The sequence below is a fragment of the Ornithorhynchus anatinus genome, chromosome 13, assembly GCF_004115215.2.
Source record: "Ornithorhynchus anatinus isolate Pmale09 chromosome 13, mOrnAna1.pri.v4, whole genome shotgun sequence".
NCBI lineage: Eukaryota > Metazoa > Chordata > Mammalia > Monotremata > Ornithorhynchidae > Ornithorhynchus > Ornithorhynchus anatinus.
In genome coordinates this window covers 4,804,309-4,829,010 of record NC_041740.1, presented here as the reverse complement: position 1 = coordinate 4,829,010, position 24,702 = coordinate 4,804,309, and the positions used below count along the sequence as shown (strand labels likewise).

Sequence of the window (24,702 nt, the reverse complement as noted above, 5' to 3'; positions counted from 1 at the left end):
TAGGGTCAAGGATGCCATCAGGAGATAGAGAATAAACAAACCTAAGGAGATGAAAATTAACATAAGCCACGGTATGGACTTGTGTATCAGAGACATGTATGATGAAAAGTGCCTTCCAAGGAGGTCCTTTTAAAAGAATTCCTACTCTTTGGCATAAGTATTTGCTTTTTTCTGATTAAAGTATCTCAATCAGTGTGAGCAGAGATTAATCTAAACAGTTATTAAATTACAATGTAAAAGAGTTGTCAGTATCATTTCAGTAAGAATGATCTTATTTCCAAACCTAGAAAAACCACTCATAACTTGCAGTGTAGAAGGATTCCTTCTGGATGAGCTGAAGTGATTTATTTGAAATTTAAAAGGGATAGGCGGTTAAGGGGGAAATCTGCCAGCACGGAGACCTTGATTGTTCAGTTTCTATTTCAGAATGATGTTTTACAACTGCGATCTAATCCTCCCCAAAAGGGGTTTATCTGTAGAAATACTGACAGACCCTTAATTATCGTTAGCAATAGTAAATGCGCCTATCGTTTTTTTAGACGCGCCAGGGATTCGTCCCCCAGCACAAATGGATTCTGGGCAGACACTGTACATTATCACCAGTTAATTATCCTTCCCCCAACCTCTGCACTTCATTTATCTATGCTTGTCCTTGTAGTTACCTTACATTTTTCCCTTAGGTGGGTGTCCCCCCCTCCTCACCCGTCCCCCTTTATTGGTCCAGAGCTGCAATCCTTTATCTTCCAAAATGTGTTCCTGCTGCTGTCATTCAGACACGCAATCCGCTGGGGTGCAAAGAATCACACTAATTCTGTTTACCGTGGTTTTATCGGTCAAGGTCAGGAAGCAGTTTTGGTGTGGATCCGAACACTCTCCCCTTCCTGGCAAACCACCAGGGAGCGAGCAATCAAGCCGCCTTTTTTCGGCTGGGACTGAGCAGAGGCGGGTGAGGAAGGGGGTTGGGGAGGGAGGGGGATGAACACGATGTCTTTCCCTCGGCCGGGGGGGCAGCTTTTCAGAACCCGAAACGGCTCCCCTGCGCGGCCCCGGCCCTTCCCAATTTCGGTCCTGCGCCAAGGTGGAAAGTTACAGCAGATTCCCGAGGCTCTGGCACGGCCGGAACTGCTCCTGAATGTTTACCCGGCTAAAGGCTGGGAGAGAGAGAGAGAGAGTAAGCGACAGAATACGAATAGGTATAGATTGCTCAGATATACCTATTCTTTGCACTATCTCGATTTATCAGAGAAAGTCTCGAGATCGCCTCCTCCCCCCACCCGACACAGACACATATATACATACACACATTGATTCATTTTTTCTCTCTCTCCCAGTATTTTAAAATCCCCCCCACCCAACCCTACCATTCAGACAGAAAACGCAACTAGGGCAAAACACCAGAGATCCCACAGAGACCCCTTAAAAAGCACTTCCATAGTTTTGGTTTTTTTTTCAGATGTTGCCACCTTTGACATTCTCTAACGCACACTTCATTATTGTAACTTTCATCGTTGAACAGATCTCGGACTACTCGCCCTTTAAATCGGATCTCCGGGCAAATTCGCATTCAACGAAAATTGGGGTCTAGAGACCCCAACGAAAACGCAGAAAATTGGGGTCTAGAGACCTTCGACTGCCTGGAAAGCTCCACTTAATTTCACCGTTTAGGCACAAAGTTGTGGGACATTTGGGGCTGGCCCACCATATTCTGGTCAATCGCACTGATATGCACCCGCCCCAGTCGAACCGAATTAGACATGCACATGACTATCATTCATGTGCACATCCTCTCTGCGGACAGGGAAGGGGTCAAACACTACTGACTGATTCTGGCGCCCACCCCTATCATGAGTCGAAGTTAGGGAAGGATTTCAGAGCGGTGGCAGCACAAATCATTTGCACATGTTAAATGCCTTTATCTGCTTCTCGGTTCAACGCTTTGGATTATCCGAGAAACAGTTCCAGACGTACATCCTATTTAAAAGCAGGAAAGATACGCTTCAACCTAAGTTTTTTAAAAAAAGAAGACGAGAGGGGGAAGAATCTGTTGGAGAAAATGTCTGAAATAAAGCTTCGGTCTTCCCTTTAGTCCTAGCGACATCTAGAGCCTACCGGGGCGAAAACGATACCCTTTCTGATTGAAGTCGGATAGGGGAAACTGGCCTAAGGAGAGATCTGTCTGCATTGCAGCTCAGCTTGCCCCCCTCCTCCCCAAAACCCTTCGGCTCCCTGGGTCCTTCATCGGTCGATGTGGCCACGGGCCTGTCCTTCCCTCTCCACCCACCGACGATGCAGCGGGACACAAATCCAGCAGTTCCAGCCTAGGCTACATCCTCATCTAGCTATCTCAAGGCCGAAATGAAAACTCCCTCCACAGTAGGAAGAACTTTTTTTTTTACCTCCGCCAGAGAAAATAACTTTTAAAGCGGGAAGAGAACCGAGGCAAAGAAGAATCCTGAATCTCCGGGGTTGCCCTTGAACTAAGGGATTGTCGTGCCCTGCCAGGGGAGGGAGGCTCCACTCTTGTCCTGAACGGGAAGAGGTGGACATAAACGCCCGTTTAGGGCCCAACTCTGGAAATTTGGGATTGAAGCAACTTCCCGGAGTGAAACTCCACGAGGTCGGGCAGGGATTGTCTCTGTTGCCGAACTGTACTTTCCCAGCGTTTAGTCCAGTGCTCTGCACACGGTAAGCGCTCAGTAATACGACTGAATGAATGATTGGAGGAATATTTCGTCCTGGAAACGGCCTCCGTGTGTGCGACCCCCGACCTTGGACCCAGCTCAGGACAAGCCCTGTCACCCCTCATTGCGTGCACACACACCCTCTAAATCTCCAAGGAGCAGAGAACGGACTCTTGGCTGTCAGGGCTGGTTTATGGTCTGGATTTTTTTTTAAAGAAAAGGAGAAAGCAGCATTTTCCTCCACCAGGTCACCGGGGAGGGATCGATCCTTAAGGATTTAACTCTTGCATCCATCAGCGCCGGCGGCGGCAGTGACCTGCGTGAGTCAGTCGTTACTAAGGCGATATGCAAATCCAACCTTTGAAAACGCGGCTGCAAACACCGAGAGGAGTAGGAAACGTGTAAGAGAAGTTTTCACTTAATACATCTTAATGTTGAAAGCGAGAGACGGAGGGACCGAGCAAAACCCATCCTCGGGGATGAGGTTGGGTGGAGGGGGAATGTTAGCCCTCCGGGCACACCCTGCCTCTCCAGGGGGAAAATGCACCCCAAAGGAATGGAAAAAATGGGAAAAAAAACCCCAAACTTCCTCTCAAAGAAATTCCTGTCTCTCTCTAACCAAGAAGTAACGACAGAGAGAGGGGAAAGAAGGGAGGGGCAGGGGTGGCCAAGACCTGACACTTGAATAATAATAATATTTCTTAAGCGCTTACTATGTGCCGAGCACTGTTCCAAGCGCTGGGGTAGATACAAGGTTATCCCACGTGGGGCTCACAGTCTTCATCCCCATTTTACAGATGGGGTCGCCGAGGCCCAGAGAAGTGAAGCGGCTGGCCCATGGTCACCCAGCAGACAAGTGGCGGAGGTGGGATTAGAACCCACATCCTCAGACTCCCAAGCCGGGGCTCTTTCCAAGAAGCCAGGCTGTACCTCTGGAGGCCGGCCATCGGCAGCTCCTTCTGCGGTTGGAAAAGCCGCCGCCAAAAGCCACTGACCGAGTCCCTGTCCGGCAGCTGCCCCGGGGGTCCCCACCATTCAATAGTATTTGTTGAGTGCTTACTATGTGCAGAGCACTGTACTAAGCGTTTGGAATGTACAATCACAAACCACCCCCAGGTCAGAGCCCCGGCGTTGGCAACCCCGGGGAGGCTGGGGGTGGGGGGAGGAGAGGAGGAGGAGAAATGTCAGCCTCTTGTTCATTCAACAGTATTTATTGAGCGCTCACTATGTGCAGAGCACTGTACTTCATTCAACAGTATTGCTTGAGCGCTCACTCTGTGCAGAGCACTGTACTAAGCGCTTGGAATGTACAACTAGCACCGGAGAGAGACAATCCCTGCCCACTAACGGGCTCCCAGTCCAACCGCGGGTAGGGACCATCAAATTGTTGCCGAATCGTCCTTTGCTCAACGAATACGACTGAACGCGGGCGATGGTGAACCCCCCTCCAAGAAACCGCGCCTTTCCCGGCCGCAGGTAGCGCTTGCAAACAAACAAAGATCGTCTTACATCCTCGTCGTCGCACTCCCTCCGGGGCTGGTAGTGGAAACGGGGCCTCCCGGCCGGGCCGCCGCTGGTCCCCCCGCCGCCGCCGCCGCCGCCGCCGCCGCCGCCCGGGACTGGCGGGGGTGCGGGAGCCCGGGCCCGGCGGCCCCCCGCCCCGCCGCTCTCGTCCTCGCCGCCCGGGCCGCCGAGGAGGCGACTGGCCTCGGGGGGACCCGGGAAAGAGCGGGACGTGTTGATTTTGCCCGTGAATCGCTGGTACAGCGAAGCCATCCGTCAAGCGCTCTCGCTCTCTCCCGCGCTCTCTTTCCCCACCCTTCCTCCCCCCACCCCCCCAATAAAAACCCCCCAAAAGCAACCCGGGCGGCTGCTCTTCCCAGCCTGACACACTCAAGTCGCCGCCGGGCTGCTTTCTTTCTTTTCTTTCGCCTCCCTCTCTCTACCAGCACATCTAAGCAGGGGGTGGGGTTGGTGGTGTGTGTGTGTGTGTGTGTGTGTTGGCTTTTGTGTTTAATCTGCTCGCAACAGCCTAATCAATGGGGAAGGCGGAGGGAGGACTAGGGGGGAAGGGGATGCCCGGGCCCCGCGAAATCTGGCACCGGGGACCATTCAAAAGCGGCTTCTCCTCCCCCTCCCCGAGACCCCCCGCCCCCAACCGCCAGGATAATGGCGTCCGGGTGGGTCGGGATGGAGCCGAGAGCAGAGCGCAGAGCGCAGGGTGGGGGGATTTGGGCGAGGTGCAGGGCCTGGAGCCCGGGCGGGAGGAACCGCCGTCTCGGAGGGTGTGCACAGTGTGGGAGGGAAGGAGCGAGGTGGGGGGTCGAGGGGCGCGGCGGAGCATGAAAAGGGGACAAATGGGAAAGGGAGGAGGAAAAGGAAGAGAAGGCGGGAGGGGGGCGACCCGAACCCAGTGCCCACATTCAAAGCACGTTGCTTTTCCCTCCCATCCACCCTCTTCTCTCTGCTTTCTGTCCCCTCCCTCCCCACCTGCCTTCTCTTCTCCCCTTCGGGGGGGGGGGGGGTGTCCTGCATGGGTTTCTCCTTTGGATTTTCTTGCCGAACTTACAGGAACAACCAAACCACCTGATTTCACCTGGGAGAGTGAAGGGTGGGGGGAGTTGGGGGACCAGGGGAGAGGGAGGAAAAAGCGGAGGAGGCGGGACTCGATTGCAAGGAAGGGGCGACGCAGATGTTGGGTTCGGGAGAGGTTTTCTTCCCGGTATTTAATCAATAGTATTTATAGAGCGCTCACTATGTGCAGAGCACTGTACTAAGCGCTCGGAATGTACAATTCGGCCACAGATAGAGACCAATCCCTGCCCAATGACGGGCTCACAGTTTAAACGTATTCCGGCTCTGACCTTGGCAGCTCCCCCGACTCTCCCCTCCCCTGGAGAAAAAAAACACAAAGGTGTGGAGGGATGCCGTCGATAATTGCCGCTCCGGGGCGGGGGAAAGGAGAGTGCCGGGCAGAAACCAAGGGGTTTGGGAACCATCCCTCCTCTCCCCGCCACCATCCCCGCTCCGACCCTTTACACCACCGGCCATTCCCAACCGCCGGTCGCGGCCCGACAACTTTTATGATGCTTTCATCACGACTGGGAGGGAGAAGTGAGGTTGGGGGCGGGAGAGCAAGCGAATTCTACCTTCCGGGGACTTGGTATTAATTCATTTTGCTGCATTAAAACGTGCTTCAGCGCCCCTGTGTGGAAATACATCCAAACTGTGCTCCTTTGCAAAAGACTGCTGGGTGCGCTCATCCCACAGTCCTGTTCCACTCCACCCGCTGCTTGCTGTCTTCCTCCCTCTCAGTCGACTCTTTCCTTCCTTCCCTCCCCCTTCCACCTCCTTGCCCCCCGCCCTCACCCCCGTCCTAACCCAGGCCTTCCCGCCCCCCCTTCCTCGCCGGTCCATGGGGCGAGCTCAGCTGGGAAAGGCCCGAAGGGCTTTTTCGCTTCCCTAGCCCAGCATCCCTCTTAGGGAGAGGAAAGTCCCGTCCCCTCCTTTCCAAAAAAAAAAAAAAAAAAAAAGTAGCCTCGGATCCCGGAGGGGCAGGTCTTACAAATGACTCTTTGAGGTGGTGCCTACAGCTCCCGGGTTCCCATAGCAACCCACGTTTAGGTTGCCAAGACGGCTGGCGCGATGGTGACGCCGAGGACCGACAGAGAGGACGAGCGAACAGCATCGTCGCCTCCCTTTTCCTCCCCAGAGTCCCGGGCCGATTGGTAGCCCCGCCGCTCCTCGCCGGGGTCGGTCCGGTTGGCGACAAGAAGGCCCCGGGGACGAACGTCCCGTGCAGGGATAAGTCCCAGACCCTGCCCTCCTCTCCCACCAACACGTTCTGTCACCTGTAACTTTTAATCCTCTTTAAAACCCAGCTATCTGCCTTTATCCCCGACGGTAGAAGCAGCGTGGCTTAGTGGAATGAGCACGGGTTTAGGAGTCTAATCCCGGGCTCCGCCACTTGTCGGCTGTGTGACTTTGGGCAAGTTACTTCACTTCTCTGGGCCTCGATTACCTCATCTGTAAAACGGGGATTAAGACTGTGAGACCCACGTGGGACAACTTGATGACCTTGGATCTACCCCAGCGCTCGGCACATAGTAACTGCTTAACAGATACCATCATTATTATTACCTTACAAAGCTCACTACCCTCTTCCATCCCCCTTGAAAGGATACTAACTCTTTGGAGACAGGCATAGTCACCCCTATGGTGAGGAAAGCACGCTCCCCCCATACTTCAAAAGTTCAGATCTTCAAAGTGAGATTTTAAAAGTCCTGGCATTTAGATAAAAAGGGAGTACCCACCCTGCCGGCCACTGCACTTAAAAGAAATCTCCATCGTTGAGCTCCCTGCAGTCTTGAACCCGGTGGTACTTAAACAGATGTGAGGCCAGTGACTTTGAAGTAAAGGTCTTGGCATATACAAATGTACACAGAAAGGCTGACATGTATATTGCCTAGGTAGCCCTGAATGGAGTCATATGCAGTATTATACATACTTATGCTTGGTGAAGGGGAAAGCACTTTTCAAAAACATGGTTTGAACAATATATATGTATATGCATATATATATTTATGTATATGCATATATATATATATACACACACACAAGCCTGAAATGTACGTACATTATTAGAAATGCATATGTACAAACAGGCATTTAATCAGTGATTCTCAATTTGGCGTTAGTCACCAACAAAATAATATCTCAATGATAGGCATTCTTATTAAAAGCTACCTCTTACAAGTACTTCCTTCACTTAAAGCTATTTATGATTATCAGCTTAAATTTGATAAAGTGAGGCGATGGTTAAAATTATTATTTTTGACCACTGTCGGTGTTCCCTCCCCTAACACACCCAGCTCTATAATCTCACACCAGGGAAAAATAAATTCATCAGAGGTTGCCTCTCAATCCCTTGTGTAATTAGAAAACACAACAGCAGGAGGCATGGAGGAATTGAGATAGAATCAAACAGATAAGCAGAGGCAGTGGTAATTTTGTTTGGAAAAGTGAGAAAATATTTGTATTCAGGACATATAAATTTATAGCTATACATCTACATTACAGCCAAATATGTGCAAAGATTTATTTTTCACTTAAGGAAATTATGTGCATGTCTGAAAGAAAAGGTACAAAACATGGTTTCTAGTTTTGGTGCCCAAAGGTTGCTGCCTACTCTGTTTGCAAACTTCCACTTGCATGAGTGCTCTGCACACAGTAACTGCTCAATAAATACAATTGAATGAATGAGAGCCTAGGGATTCCCTCTCCAACCGGGATCAGGGAAGACAGTGGGAGCGCAAGACCAGAAGCGGTAGTAAAGAGTGGGATGATGGGGGACGAATGCACTTGAAAAAGAATCAAATAAGAAATGGAAGAAGAGAGGGACAATACAGGAAAGACAACAAGCAGCAGAACTAGAAGAGAATAAGACACAGCATGGCATAGTGAATAGAGCACAGGCCTGGGAATCAGAAGGTCTTGGGCTCTAATCCCAGCTCTGCTGTGTGACCTTGGGCAAGTCACTTCACTTCTCTGGGCCTCAGTTCCCTCATCTGTAATATGGGGATTGAGACTATGAGCCACATGTGGGACAGGAAATGTGTCCAACCCGATATGCTTGTATCCGCCCCAGTGCTTAGTTCAGCACCTGGCACATAATACATACTTAACAAATGCCACAATTATTATTCACTATTAACAAGCAACTTGGACTCTGAGCCCCTTGATTTACTGTCCAACCTGATTTACTTGTACAAGTACCTGAATGGTGCCTGACAAATAAGTGCTTAACAAATATGAATAATAACATGCAACCACTCGGATGGGGAGTTGGACCCCTCAATCACTTGGAATACTAGAGAGAGAAACAAAGAGGGCTAAACTGCAACCCTAAGAGATCAAAGCAACTAGCAACATCACAAAGGGAGAGGTGAATGTGCTGGCAACATCTGGCCACTCTTAATTTTAATGCTGGTATTTGTTAAGCGCTTACTATGTGCAGAGCACTGTTCTAAGCGCTGGGGTAGATACAGGGTAATCAGGTTGTCCCACGTGAGGCTCACAGTTAATCCCCATTTTACAGATGAGGTAACTGAGGCACAGAGAAGTTAAGTGACTTGCCCACAGTCACACAGCTGACAAGTGGCAGAGCCGGGTGTCGAACTCATGACCTCTGACTCCGAAGCCCAGGCTCTTTCCACTAAGCCACGCTGTTTAGTAGATTGAGACTTCCTGAAACCAATTCACAACCAACAACAAACCACAGGATCAAGTGAAAATTGCTTGTCCACTGAGCCTTGGTGAGTCATGGGTTTCAGGACTGATATCCAGCAAATTGGATCATATTCTAGGCAGAGATGGAACTTTGTATTGTAATCAGTTTCAGAACCAAGAGATATGAGGTTTCGGGAACTACAGAACATGAGATTCGATGTTTATGATGCATAATGAAATTCTCCCATTTAAGTGAATCCTCCCATCATCCCGGAATCAGAGCCAAAGAGAGAAATAAGGCATTCTGAAGCCAGCATGACCCTCAAAAGGGCCTTTTAATCTTGTATCATTTCTGTGAGACGAGAAAATGTCAATAACTCCTCTGTCCAAACATGTCAGATTAACACCCCTAATTGCTCTTTAATAAAATATCTTTTTATACTTGCTTATTTGACAAGCATCACCGGTTCAGAACGCGATAGGTGGAGAGAGCTTTGGTGAAAACTGTTTTTCGGCGCTGCTTAGTCCAAAGATTTTGAGTTCTCCCAACTCTGCTTACATCTGAGGGCTGAATGGGCCATTTTTCATTCTTGTTCCATATGATCATATCTCTGAATAATGACTTTTTTTTTGTCCTTGGATCTGATCCAACGGTTGGATCACTGGGATCCCTTGGATACTTCAAAATATGGTAGATTGTCACTTTCAAATATTCAATATAAGGGACTTTTTGGTCTACATGCAACCTAAGCATTGTAGATAATACTGAAAGCTCGGCCTCCCTAAACAAGATTTATATTGGCTAAGAGGCTTTCTCCTATTTAGGAGAGAACTTTGTCATGATGTTTACATTAGCTCCCAATCCCTGAATAGAGTTTCTTCCCCCTGGTTTATTTTCCACAATTTCAAAGTCATTGACCAGGCCCTTTGCGCTCCTCCAGATGGTGAAGAACGATGCTCTGGACAGAGAAGCAATCTCAGTCTGTGTGCCAGGTCTCTGCAGTCAAAGCATGGGGGAAAAACTGAGGCAATTATTCAGATAATCCAGGCCAAAAAATCACTCACCCCGCAATGATTAAAAACCTCTATTTTCCATTGGATAAAATGACTCAGTATCTGGCTGGATTATCAGGATAAGGTCCTCAATTCTTGGGTAGGAAATGTCTCCCACCATCTCTCTCCTCCTCTCCCTTTGCCTTTCTCATTGTCTCTTTCTCTCCTCCCCCATAAGAACCTAAGAAATGTCATTATTAGCCTGGACCAACAGTTCATCCAGCTCAGCAACCTGCTTGGTCTGACACGGAAAGAGGCTATTTGGAGGACTTGTGCCACTCATCCCAACAATTACAAATATTCCCTTTTATATCCCTCTTTTCCCTTCTCTCCTTCCTCCTTCTTTCCTTCTCCTCTTTCTTAGTCTGTATCTCACTCTCTTCCTCTTTTGGTACAGCTTTATCTACTCATGTAGGGCATGATGAATTTGGCTTGCATGCTTTGAATATTTACAAAGATCAGATGATGCTATCGACAGATGATAATCTTTTCAAGGATCACCTAGGACTAAAGCACCTAGCACTTGCTCTATGGGGGTTCTCATCCACTCACATGCCTTTAGCTCCCACCTGAGTACAGGTCACCCCCAAATCTACCTCTCCAATGCAACCGCTCACCAGTCTTATAATCTTGTACATCCTCTCACTTCTAGAGCAGCTCCACATGGCTGTCTTGCCGACACTTTAAATTTCAAGATGGCTTTAGACTGCATTTATGCTCCTAAACCTTCTAAATGTACTCTTCCACTTACCTTTCCCATCACATTCAACATAGCCACCACTATCCCTGTCACATTTGCTTTCAACCTTGTGGCTCTTTTTGACTGCTTGCTGCCTTTCTCCTCTCTCATCTAGTTGGCTTTTAAATCCTGCCAGTCTAAGAACATCTATTTCCCTTGATCCCAAGTGATTTATGCATACTGTTTGTCCTTCAGGAATGATTCTTACCAACAGTCAGCCAGTCAATTGCATTTATTGAGTGCTTACTGTGTGCAGAGCACTGTACTAAGCTCTTGGGAAAGTACAATATAACAGACACATTCCCTGTCCACAAGATCTTACAGTCTAGTCAAGTCTACATCCAGTAGTAGATTAGGGTTCCCAAGGCCAAGGGTATGTACTTCTCTGAGAATTAAGCCCCAGAATTGCTCTTGTGCTAAGTCCCAAAGGCTTATTATTTAATACTACCATGTAAATTAGCACTGACCAGGACCTATTCAAAATTAGGTTCAAAGGAATAAAAATGGAAAAAAACAAAACCTAGCTCAATACTGTGGGGGGAGTGGACAGTGGGGGGCTGGTCACCCTAATGGCTGCTGAAGGAACCATAGGCTGCCTCCTTGTACCAATGTGGCCCTGAATCTCTTCCGATCTCCACTCCTCTCCGGCCTGCTGACAACTAGAGACTGGACTGAGCAGAGGTTTCTTTGAGCTTCACCGGGGAGGCTGAAATAGGTGGAAGGTGCCCAGTGATCATATTGATAATAATAATAGTGATATTTGTTCAGTGTTTACTATGTGCCAAGCACTATACTAAGCACTGGGGTAGATACAAAATAATCAGTTCAGACACAGTCCCTGTTCCACATGGGGCTCACATTCTAAGGAGTCTGTCCCCTAGTTTAGCACATCGCTATGGTATTTACTAAGGCCTGACTAGATGATGGTGAAGACATGGAGAAGGAGATGGGGCCACCCTGGGTCCCTACCCCTTTCATCTGTGTTCACCCTTGTTGGGCTGGAATAAATTAACAGATAAGGAGAGATAACCTAGGGACAGGAGAAATTGGAAGAGGACAGCAGTAGTCCTTACTGAGTATGAAGAACTATGCTAGGCATTTGGGAGAACAACATAAACAAGACTAAGTTACCTGCCCTCAAGGAGCATGCAAGCTATTGGAGGGTAATGTATAAACAGTAACCACTTGGAAAAAAGCAGGCCCCAGGGCATGTGTGTGGGTACCCATTTGCAAGGCTGACAATGGCTCCTTCGTCAGCTTTGCACTTTTAGGCTATTAGCATTTGCCCGAATCTTTCAGCTCGAAGCTCTGGAGGGGCCTGCTGCCTCTGCTTCCAGACCAAATAGTCACCAGCTGTGCCAGTCTGCAAGACTCAGTTTAGTTGTTGATGCTTATGGTTAATGTGTTCGCATTGCCTCATTCCTGATGCTCTAGGAAAGATGACCAGATTGTGTTTGCATACTGATAATTTCCCCTCAGTGATAATTTCTCCTCTTCTGCTGTTATTGAGCCATATCCTGCAATCGTACAGCTTTGCTGTTAGAATGAGTGCAGTTTCCTCAGGCCTCTAGGAGTCCACTTAGCACTGCCCCTGCCATTTTCCAGATGGCACCCAAAAATACTGAGAAGAAATTATTTATTTTTTTAATGGTATCTGTTAAACACTTCCTTTGCGTCAGGCACTGTACTACGCACTGTGGTACATACAAGCTAGTCAGGTTGGACACAGTCCATGTCCCACATGGGACTCACAGTCTTAATTCCTATTTCTACAGATGAGGCACAGAGAAGTTAAGTGACTTGGCTAAGGTCACACAGCAGACAAGTGACGAGACACAATTAGAACCTAGGTCCTTCTGACTCCCAGACCCATGTTCTATGCACTAAGCCATGCTGCTTCTCAGGTAATTGAGGCCTGAATGCCCACCTCAGCCTCGATGATTCAGTTGTGGGTGCTTAATAAATCCCACCACTACTACTATTATTACCCAGACCTGGAGAAAAGAAAGAACTCAGGTGCCTGGGGTAGACTGAGGAGCAAAGAACTACTAGTGCACATTGGGATTCCCAAATACTAAATGGAGGGGAAAAAAGAGCCATGGTCTAGGCTTACAGTTGACCCTTTTTCACTAGCTTTCTTGGGTGCCAAACACACTTCAAATCTGAATGGAACCTCAGTTCATTAGGTTCTTTATTCCCCTATAAGAATTTGGTTTGGCCAGGACCTCTGCATCCTTTTCGGTAATATAAGTAACTAATGGCACAGAACTGCCGATCCTTCAACGGCACCCTTCAAGTCCTTTTATCCCCAAATTCAACCCTGCAGAAGTGCCAATTCCTTTGACAGTAAACCAACAGAATAAGGTGGGGTCTGGCGTCGGAGAGTGGGGCAAAGAGACTTTTGAGTGGTTTGCCTGAAAAGCTGTTCTCATTATTCAATATGCAACAGAAGGTTCTACTTGTGGATGGATGGTCAGAGAAAAAAATAATCCAATACAATTGCTGGTGCCAGTTTGCTGATGATTGCAAAGGCAGTGATGAGTGAGGAAGGAGAAAATCATGTTTCTAATTCTCTCGGCACAAGCTGTGTTTGAGGCCAAATTTGAAAAGCTGTTGCAAATTCCTCTTTAGAAATAGCCACTCACCTACTCAGCCATGGAGGGAGATCATTTTTGCTGGGAGAGAAGTAAAGACTCCTGATTGGGTTCACTTCACCCTCCACGTACTGCCACGAAGAAGGGCAGACTGCAGGCTGGTAATATTTTGTACTTACTATTTTGACAAGTTGTCAGCAATACATGAGGTGGTTGGGCAGGTCCATGACCTCTCTGAACACTGCACTCAGTGCCCAGGTAATTTATGCCAGGCTGCTAGTAAAGAATTCTGAATCCATTTGCTCTACTCCCTGCACACCTCCATGAAGGAGGGCAGGCCATGGGCTCATCATCTTTTTTGTACTTCTCATTCTGACAAGTTGTCAGCTGTACCTGAGGGGGATGAGTAGCTATTTGACTTCTTTGAGCACAACATTTAGTGCCTGGCAGAGTTGGCAAATACCCATCATCCTAGAACTCTTGGCTACAGCTTCCGGGGCAGGGCTTCGGTTATTGGTGGCAATAGTGGAAGGCGGGATTAGGGAAGGACCGAACTATTGATTTCATTGTTTGATGTTAGGCTACATACATGTCTGATTTGTTCTCTTCCCATAAGGATAAATCACATTTGGGTCTATTCCTAACTGTACTGCAAAGGCAATCAATTGGAACCTCCCACAATAAAAGCAATCTTTGCTTGCATTTAATTTTTTATTTGGGTAAACACAAGTGCCCTATTGTTTAAATAAACCTATTCGCAGCATAACTTTTCAGGTAGGTGGCTGTTTATCCCCTCACCACCATATATCAGAAAAACACTCTTTCTTGCCTGCAGTTAGATGCAGTTAGAGAGATAGAGCACAGTACTGGAAACTGGGCACTGAAAACTCAGATGGGAGCAACAAAATCCATTCTCTCTCCCACACCTATACTGCCTACCACCATACCTCACTATTGTCCACCAACTGTGAGGTCGTTGTGGGCAGGGAACGTGTTCTACTAACTCTGCTGTATCTCGTATCCTCCTGAGCGCTTAGTAGAATGCTCTGCACACAGTAAGTGCTCAATAAATACAACTGATTGATAGAAGTACGGATTCCGCTAGTCATATACTCAGCCCTTGAAAGTTCTCAAAGATCTCTGAAAACATTAACAATTTTTAGTCCTTCCCACTGTTTTCTGTCCACCCTTCAATTTAATAAATGGGAAATGGGTAAATTAAATGATAATCCTGAGGCCCTGGAACTGCCCCCCATCCCCACCCCATTTCTTCACTGCATGTGTCAGATTTCCCAGCCCGAACTCTTGTCTGACTGCCTGCTGGTTGGGTTTGACAGGTGCCAGAGCCCTTGTGCACTCACTCTCTGTTCCTAATTTGCCCCTAATTGGGCTGTGTCATGCTGTCACATGCCTCACGGTCACGGATGGGGGCAAGTCTCAATGGTGTGACGCACGCATCCCACCGGAAGGCAGCACACTGTTCATTGGCAATCAGTCCAGGGGTTGCGGCCACTCGGCTCTATGGGTAACTGAGAGTTTGTCATTATCCGTCACATTTGGCTGGTGTAACTGGCCAAACTAGATCATCGAGGAGAGAGTCTGAATGGTTTTTGTATTGATCCATCTCAATCGAGTCCACCTCTCAGCCTCACTGTGAGCTGGGAAGAGTTGGCCTGGGGCTCAGGGTGAATGATTTTGCACTTGAAGCCTCTGCTTCCCCATCTATCTCTGGCACAGCCCTGAGCCTCCTCTGCATTGAGGCTCTAGGGTCCACCTAGGGCACCCCTCCTACTCTGCCCTCCATCTTTGGGGAGAAGACCCTGCAATATAATGGCATCAACTGTGGGAAGGTTGCAAAAATGTCTCTCACAGAAATGCTTGCCTAGGGAGGTGCAGAGCCTAAGAGCTGAACAGTAAATTACCCTTAATTTTTTGCTATCTTAACAGTTAAATTGCTCGATCAGTTTTTACCCTGTTTTGATTCATTTTAACCGTTAGCCTTGTCCTGGCTACCTCTCTCTTCTCCTCTTTTGAATGTGAGCCTCCTGCCGGGCAAAGACCGTGCCTGAATTCATGACCATGAAATCTTCCTAGTGATTAAAGCAGCATTTTGCACATTATGCATGTTTAAGATTATTGGCTATTTGATTGACTAGGGTATGATTAAGTCCTTAGTATGTCCTGATGACTGTACTAAGCACCAGAGTAGGCAAAAAAAGAGTTCTACTAGAGTCTTAGACCCACATGGGGCTCACAGGAGGCTCACAGTCTAAGGTGGGGGGTGGATAATAATAATAATAGTAATAATACAATTTAAATGCTTGTTTGTCAAATACTGTTCCAATAATAATAATAATGTTGGTATTTGTTAAGCGCTTACTATGTGCCGAGCACTGTTCTAAGCGCTGGGGTAGACATAGGGGAATCAGGTTGTCCCACGTGGGGCTCACAGTCTTAATCCCCATTTTACAGATGAGGGAATTGAGGCGCAGAGAAGTGAAGTGACTTGCCCACAGTCACACAGCCAACAAGTGGCAGAGCAGGGATTCGAACTCATGAGCCCTGACTCCAAAGCCCGTGCTCTTTCCACTGAGCCACGCTGTTCCAAGATTGGGGTAGATACAAGGTAATCAGGTCAGACACAGTCCCTGTCCAACAGAGGGCTCACAGACTAAGTAGGCAGGAGACAACCACAGAGAAAACAGAAATAAGTTATAAACAGTTCATAAATAATAAATAAAAAAATATTACATGGGGAAACAGTTCTTGGGGGTGGGGAGAGAGAGGCTGGGGCACAGCATCCTCAGAAGTCTTGCTGTTTTGGGGCCTTAGGCCTTGCTTATAAAAGGCTCAGCCTCTCTGATATTCTAGCAGTTGTTACACACAGCAGGTGGCTGGGCTGGTCTCCCCCTGGAGTGTTCAAGGTGTGGGGGAGAGGGAGGTCTTCTCTGGACATCCCATTGCTATTCTTCAAGGGGCAGAGAGAAAATGAAATGGGTCATGGCTATTTAACTACAAGCGCAGTGAAGCAGAGTGCAGCACTGAACCCAAGATAATCCTAAAGAGGCCCAGTAAAATATCAGAAGCCATTGCGACCAACACAGCAATGAAAAATATGACCACTTTTGCAGCACACCTTGAAAATATGAAGCCTCTATACTTCTGTGCATTTATCTGTTCGTTTGTTACATAATAATTTGTGTCTACTCTACCTTCTCTCAGTCTTAACTACACCTACTATGCCTCCATTACAGTGTAAGTTTCTTGAGGGTAGGAATCCAACCTGTTGCTTCTCTTGGATGGTCTCCAATTGCTCCACACATAGTAGTACGTGATAGTAAAACAGTGCATTTATTTTGCCAAAAGGATTCTACATGAGTTTTCCCATTTAATCCTCCCAGTGAGCAGCAAGGCCTCACAGTACAGAGCTACTGATGGTTCTCTAAAGTACCAAACACCCCTCCCCTGACCTATAGCAGCAGACAAACATTGCACCATGGTAAGGACACACATAAAGGTTTCTGAGGAAATCCGCAGAACCTAGAGTCCCTGAGCCTCTCCTTTGCTTCAGAGTCAACGGGCTACTTTCCCAGGTCCCTGTAGCCATGGGGGCCATTTCCGAGACACAGGAAGGAAGCTGGGTACTTCAAATTTAAATATTAAAGGCACCCAGTGCTGCGGCTAGACCAGACTGAGGGGGGAATGCGACAGATGAAAACCCAAAATAACGGCCAACCTAGTTCCCAGTAGGCACTTACAATGGGTGCTCACAAATACTTTTTTAAAATAGATACTGGTAAGTCCATTTTGGGCCATGAGCCACGCTGACATCTACTGGAGAAACAGAGCAGGAAACTACTCTGAGAAGAGGATTAAAACGACATAGGAAATACACACGCCCCAGCAGCCCTGGGGGTGTCTTTTTCTCTACTGCCCTCCCTCCCACGGTGCTGTGAAAAATAGCATCCCAGACTGCCCTGTGTCCACTGTGGTCCACGGGTCTGGGATCCCAAAGAGAGATCCCCAGGATGGCTCTAAGCCTCTTCTTCCTGGGTGGGAGTTCTCAGCATCCAGAGCCTCAGGGAGTCATCTTCCTCAAAGGTGCACAAAAGGAAAGTAAATGGGTCGGCAGGCAGCACGGAGGACCTGGCCATGCAGAACAGATGTGCAGGCTTCTGCGGGTCTGGGAAAACTCAGCGGGAGCTTAATGAGTACTTCTCAGAGTCCCTGGTGGAAACAGGGATCATTTAGCTCCGGAGAGTGACAACCGGTTCAATTGTCTCATTGCATGCAAGGAAATCAAGATGTGTGACCTTCGAGCCTCAAAGGGCAGAGCAACACTCCTCTCTCCCCTTTGTGATTCCACTGATTCCCCCTGGAGAGCCTTGCAGTCAGGGAGGCCTCAGAGGCAGACAAAGGCAGCATGGAACCCACTCCTTTGCCCATTTGGGAAGCACGTGGACTTTATACCGTAATATCTTCACTTTGGCCCTGATATTTCCAGAACACAATGCCTCAGAACAACTGGTGATTACCGATAAAAACACAACTCTTCTCCAGTTAGAGAGACATGCCCATCTTAATGTTATGGGCAGGGACCGTGCCTGCTAACTCAGTTGTATTGTACTCTCCCCAGTGCTTAGTACAGTGCTCTGCACAGAGTAAGCACTCAATGAATACTCGATTGATTGACTGATTTGGAAGGATCCCAAGCACCAGTGACTAACAAGTGTCAGACAATATCTTCACCTCAGCAGTGGGCAGGAAGGAAGGAAGGAAGGAAGGAAGGAAGGAAGGAAGGAAGGAAGGAAGGAAGGAAGGAAGGAAGGAAGGAAGGAAGGAAGGAAGGAAGGAAGGAAGGAAGGAAGGAAGGAAGGAAGGAAGGAAGGAAGGAAGGAAGGAAGGAAGGAAGGAAGGGGGGACAGGGAGCTGATGTCAGTGCCAGCCAGAAAAATAGAGCAAACTGCAGGAGCCACTAATTAAGAAGGTTACAAATCTAATCATGCCTCTCAGATAGATTTGTTTTCTTCCATCTGCAACTCCTAAGAAATTGCATTATGAAAAATCATAAATTTCCTCTTTGATTTTGTAGGTTACTTCAAGTTGCCTGTCTCTTTGTATCATGTATCATCTTTGTATTGCTCCTAAGGAAAATAAAAAAGAAAAAGAGACAAAGGCTTATTTTTCCAATAGCCTTGCGTGCTCTCTCTGCCAGGCTCTTCTTCAGGCAGCCTTCCTTCCACGATGAACTGAAACCATCTGATGAAATCGGAAGCCCCTGTCAGTCAGTTGCAATAATCGGGTTTTTCCATTGCTTGAAATCTCGGTTGAAATCAGCCAACCAACACAACCGCTCACAAGCCCACAAACCCACAAAAATGATCGACGAGAGATCAGCATTGCCACTAGAGGGAGCTCCTGTAGTTCGTAACAAACAACGCAACGTGGCCCACACCACACTCCTGACCAAACTGCTGCAATTTACTTCCAACCCAACCCTTTCCTGCTCGTTATGGATCCCCGGGAAAAGAGTTGATCGAAAAGGAGCTGAAAGAAAGCTTCATTTGGATCCACCCGTCAAGTTGAGCGATCCCCTTCTAAAGAAACGAAGCAGCAGCAGGTACACCACTTCCACAATCCTCCCGCTCGCTTAAGTCCGTCGTAAATATCAGAGAGGAGACTGAGGTACCAAAGCGTCAACTAAACGGTAGGTCGATTGGGCTGATTTTGCTACCAGGCCTGGGTGGTTAAGGGAGCTCTAAATAACTTTTGCCCTTGTTAACACGAGGGACCCTCTGTGAGTGGCATACTGAATCAACAGGTGAAAAAGGATCACAAGGGCAACCGTGGGAAGACACTGTTGATGTTTGAATTACAACAACCCACCCTGACCTAGATTTGCTGATTTTACTCATCACTTTCTTCTTGCTACCGGATAAACAGGATTTCACAGGGAACTGTTCCTGCTGGGACTGCAGAAGGAACCCTCTGAGGAAATGTTAAATAAACGGGGAATTCTGGAGATGAGCCTTGAGATGTTCCTGTCTGAGCCAGTCATCTTGGATAATATGAATTTTCTGACCTTTGAGAAGTTGCTATCGATTCAGTTTGAAGAAAAAAAATTAAATCCCGTTCTCAGCTTTATGAGAAAATAAAAATAGGCAACAGGACTCGGTGAGTTCAACACAACATAATTCACTGACTGGCCGGTCTAAAATATATTTTTTTTTCTGCAAAGCTGTAGCCCAACAGGCCACAAAGGATTTTACAGGCCTGGAACATTTCTTCTAGCTCCTTCCTCCGTTATCACTGGGTCAAGTCAGTCAGTCAATCGTATTTACTGAGTGCTCATTGTGTACAGAGCACTGTGCTAAAGCACTTGGGAAGTTACAATATAACAATAAACAGACACATTCCCAAGTGGATTTTTAGATGACAGTTTTTAGTAGGAAAATCAATTTTTGTACAGAGCCTAATAACAGCGGAGACTGCATCAGGTAGGAAAGGCCAATTTTTCTTAGAAACATGAATCCCAAGTCTCTTCTCTGAGCTCATCTCCAAGATCAGGGATGCCAAAAAGTCTGCCTGATTGACAGACTGCATTTCAGTCATTTTCCCCTATGCCCTATCCCTTGGGCCCTCTGCCACCTGGATTGCTTCAGGGCAATCTCCTAAATCCAGGCAGACTCAGGGCATGATGGGAGAGAGGGAAAGCAGAACCACCAGCACCCCAGGACAGCAGCTTTCAACCAATGTGGCCCAATGAAGAGATCCACATCAAGACACCGTTTTATCTCTGTGACCAAAACACCTCATCTGTATGACCCCATGCTCATTTTTCAGCCCTACCGTACTGAATTGGGACAGAAACTCTAGTTGCCAGCTCTGTAGCACTGGCAGGCTAATAAGTCAGTTACTGCCAGCTCAGACTTCATGAATCCTTTCAGCTTTCCCCAAACAGATAGTGTAAGACCCACTGATGCTGCTTCAGATATCAATGAGCATCAATTCAGACTTTTCTCATTTTAAGAATTAATTTGCCCTGAGCCTGATTTCTTGCAGCTTGTGATTTATTTCTTTTGGGAGCAGGTGAGGGTCTAAAAGATTCCAATCCAAAAAATGTCATTACTACATGGATTTCCACAGCGCAGCAGCATCTCCCAATGTCTCCCTGAAGGTCTGAATGGCCAAATGCACATCAAACCAAAAAGACCCTGAGTTAAGTCACTGTGGGTAAGACTAAATCAACTTGGAGTGGAGTGGATTCCAAGTCCTGGCCAATCACACTCACAGCGGTTTCTGTTGTTATCCATCCCCGTTTCCAACACCACGCTACCCGAATGAACTCTCATGTTAAGGAGACATTAGGAACTCGCTGGGGTGGTCATCGTGAGAAGAGGTCATCCCGAAAGAACTGGAAGCCTGTTTATGGCAACTTTCTTTTCCTTCCACGGGGCTGTGGAAGGAAGTTGTAGAGGGGGCTCTTGTCACAGAATACCCGCTCCATAAAAGGGAGGGTCAGGTGTGTTACATCACCATACACATTAATTCAGGGGCAAGCACCTTATGGGGAGGGAATGTGTCGTTTGCTTAGGTTGTCCTTTCCCAATTACTTAGTACAGTACACTGCAGTGAGAACACTCAAAAAATGTCATTACTACATGGATTTCCACAGTGCAGCAGCATCTCCCAATGTCTCCCTGAAGGTCCAAATGGCCAAATGCACATCAAACCAAAAAGACCCTGAGTTAAGTCACTGTGGGTAAGACTAAATCTACTTGTGAGCTTATTAACAGTATGGAGGGGCAGCATGGTCTAGTTGAATGAACATGATGCTGAGAGAGAGGAGACTGGGTTTCAAGACCCAGCTCTGTCACTGGCCCGCTGTGCAGCAAGTCAATTAACCTCCCCATGCCTCAGTTTCCTCATCTGTAAAATAGGGAGAAGATATCTGCTCTCCCTACTTTTTTGATTGTAAGCCTGTGTAAGATAGGTCCTTCCTGATCGGATCATCTCACATCTATCCGGTGCTTGGCACAGTCCTTTGACACCTAGCAAGCACTTAATAGATATCATTATCACATGGCATCACTATGGGGTTGGACATGACTCGACAGCATAAGACAACGACCTGCCTGGGGTCCTGGGGTTTAATTTCTACTGGGTGTGGTTCAAGCCTTTATATCTATAACTGTAATTTATTTACTTATATGTCTGTCTCCCCCTCTAGACTGAAAGCTCATCGTGGGCGGGGAATATGACCATCAATTCTGCTACACTGTACTTTCCCAGGTGCTTAGTACAGTGGTTGGCACACAGTAAGTGCTCAATAAATACGACTGATTGAGGTCAGAGACCTAGAATGTAGTTTAAACAAATGTTGGTCTAGCCTGGAGAGCCCTCAGAGGGTAATTCACCATTGGAAAGAGACCATGTCATAAGTGAGCGGTGTGGAGTCGAAGGTAGAGATGGCAACTTTTTCCACTTGGTCCCTTGGAAATAACTGGGTTCCCTCTGCAAATCCAATGACCCCCAAATAAATACCAGGTCCCCACTGACATTTTGCCTACCCAGCGTGAGAGACACTCCGTCCAAATAAAATCAACTTTCCTCATTGAGAAATGCTTCATGCCTGGATGAGCTGAATATCTGTAATGGACAATTTTCTCCTTGATATCTGCAAACCAAATGTGAACACGAACAGCAAATAGATTCCCACCTCTCTAAGAAGAGGCATATGAAGCCCATGGCTCTCTCTAAGGTATGTCACATGCTTATGCACTCTCCAAACTGCAGGCTCTTGCCATTCATACAGCTAATTTCCCCAGCTGGGAAATGATACCGAATCACTGCAATGTAATAAGTCCACAGTGCTGGAGTGGCGGACACCAAGAAGGTGAATGAAAGTAAACTGACTTCTTTTATGTCTACAGCACTCATAAATTGAATAGTGTGGCTCCACTCTTTTCATCTAATAAATGTATTTTACTTCTGAAATGAAAAGGGTAAATTGCATCACAGTGATCTATTGCAAAGTGTTTTTCACATGGCGTCGTCCCAAAAGAAAAACTATGAGCCCCCGTTATAATTTTAAGCTTCTGGAGGCTTTAATTTCTTCCACACATCCTTCTTTGGAGTGCTCAAATTGATAAATGTCTCTCAGTGCGGAACTAGAGTGCAATATTATCAGCATATACAGATGGTATTCTGGATTGCGGCATCTAGCTTCTGTTACCCAGCTTTGCCACTGACATTACAAGTAATTGGTCTAAAACAATGGATTGCTGGACTTGAAAGGGTAAAACAAACTAATGGTGCTGGGGGGGAGCAGGTTCAGTCCTGGGTGGTTTATTCATTCTCTATAAAGGGGATGAAATAATTTAACACTGAAAGCCAAAGTAATTACGGTAGTAATGTTGCACATTTAAAGATGGGAAGAGCTAGAGTGCAACTGATTAACTTTACTGATTTATTTCAGATTCATTAAATGCATCCACCACCCAACCCAGCCACAACTTCCTTCTAATGGAACCCTTTCTCTCCCTGGGTTGGGATGGCTGACATACTAGGATGTGCCCTCTGCGGGGCCCTGAAGGGCAATAAGGGAGGCATTTCTCAAGCCAGAAGAGATTTCCCAAGCTCATCGGGAAAAACTCCAAGACTCAAGGGATAGTGAACCAAGGACCTAAAGAGGGAATGAGATCCAGGCTCCTAATGGGTCCCTAATGGATTCTGAAGGTGGGACTCGAGTTCTCTGGGACAGCTTTTAGGCCATGTCTCCTGATATTGGGTGCTTGCCCAAATATCACTGATGCTGATGATGAAATGTAAACTATAACTGGGCCCCTCAGACACAAAAGCTCAGGCTACGGTGAATGAAAACAATCTATGGTATTTATAAGTGCTTCCTATGAGCACAGCACTGTACTAAGCACTTGATAAGATCAGAAATTTACATTTTCTCTTTTTCTATATTTGAAATTATTCTTGCCTGGGAAATTGTAGAAGGCATGGCAAACACACTGCAGATATCCATCCTCCGACTCCCCAGTCAATCTATGCTATTTAATGAGTGTTTACTGAGTGAAGAGCACTGTATTAAGTGCTTGGGAGAGAGTACAATACAAGAGAATTACTAAACACACTCCCTTACCAAATGAGCTTACCACCTAGAAGGGAAGACAGACATTAATATAAACAAATAAGTTACAGACATGTACATAATTGCTGTGGGACTCAGGGTGTGGTGAATATCAAGTGCCCAAAGGGTACAGATACGAACCAGAAGGAAGAGAGAGTCAGGGTGGAGAAGAGAGGGCCTGCCCCCGGCCCAATTACCCTCCAATCCAGGCTAGAGAATCCAACAGGGCCCTGAGCTTCAGTTTGTGCTGTGGAAGAATTGCATTCCCTGGGAGCGGCAAGCCTTGTTCTTTCCTCCCTCCAAGAACTGGGGAAGATGAGAAAAAAGGAAGGGAGAGATGAAGAGGAAAGGGAAGGCAGCTGCCCACACTTAGTTTCCAAATTTATAACTGATTCTTACTGTGGGATCACCGGCCCAGACAATAAATCCCCAAGAATTAACTTTAAATTTGGCAGAGGAGGAAGAGAAGAAGCCAAGCTCACCCTTCAACCTCTCAAGTTAGAGATGATGCAGGTTGGGGCTCGCCGGGCTGTGGCTTGTGCTGCCCTTTAGTAGCAAATATGTGCTCTGATAGCTCCCAAACGGGATGGGTGGGGGGCAATGGGAGGGGAGTGGCAGAACCAAGAAACCCAGGCTGAGGATCCATGGGTCTGCCCTGATCCAGCTGGGGGGGGGGGGGGGGGGGGAGGGGGGGAGGGGGGGGGGAGAGGAGGGAGAGTGGTCCTCGCTCTGATAGGATTGTAAGGAGGTTGGTCTTCCCTTTCCCTCCAGGCTCAGATGAGCACATAGCCTTTCAGGTTCTAGTGTATTTTATGAGCACTTTGGTCATTTCCTTCTTTATTGTCTTTTAAATCAAAAAGGTCACAGTTCTGGTCTGAAGAGCAAACTGCTCATCTGAAAACATCCGCATCCGATTCACCTTCCTCAGTCGCCAGCCCCTCCCTAGTAGACATGGACAAAGGGATGTGAACTTTTGGGTTTTGGGAGCACACTAGGGAAAGGAGAGATAGGTTCCACTTGGAGCAATGTTCTATCTTAACCGCACCCCCTAAAAAAAAAATCCACCTAGTGTCTGCTGCCCATTGTGATTCATCCATTTCTGATATCACTACTTGGTCTGTTTCATCTTCTCCCAAGCAAGGGTGAGGCAGCAGATTTATAAAAATACTACTGCATGTGCCTTCTTAGCCCCCGGGATCTTCTTCAAATCCCACTGGCTTCCTGGCTGCAATAAACTCATAGCTCATAGGTTTCTTAGTGGAAATT

At 47.2% G+C, this 24,702-nt stretch overlaps 1 protein-coding gene across 4 annotated transcripts in view; it reads right to left on the bottom strand.

Moving 5' to 3' along the window:
• Positions 1–24,702, bottom strand: part of DPP6 (dipeptidyl peptidase like 6) — a 618,762-nt gene that overhangs the window by 452,263 nt on the left and 141,797 nt on the right. Inside the window, exon 1 of one of the 4 annotated variants that reach the window (XM_029077435.2) lies at positions 4,191–4,498. The exons of the other annotated variants lie outside the window; for them this stretch is intronic. Within the exon in view, the coding sequence (XP_028933268.1) occupies positions 4,191–4,457 (267 nt within the window). The 5' untranslated portion in view covers positions 4,458–4,498. Of the gene's footprint in view, positions 1–4,190; positions 4,499–24,702 lie in introns of those variants that run through there. 4 annotated transcript variants of the gene reach the window in all.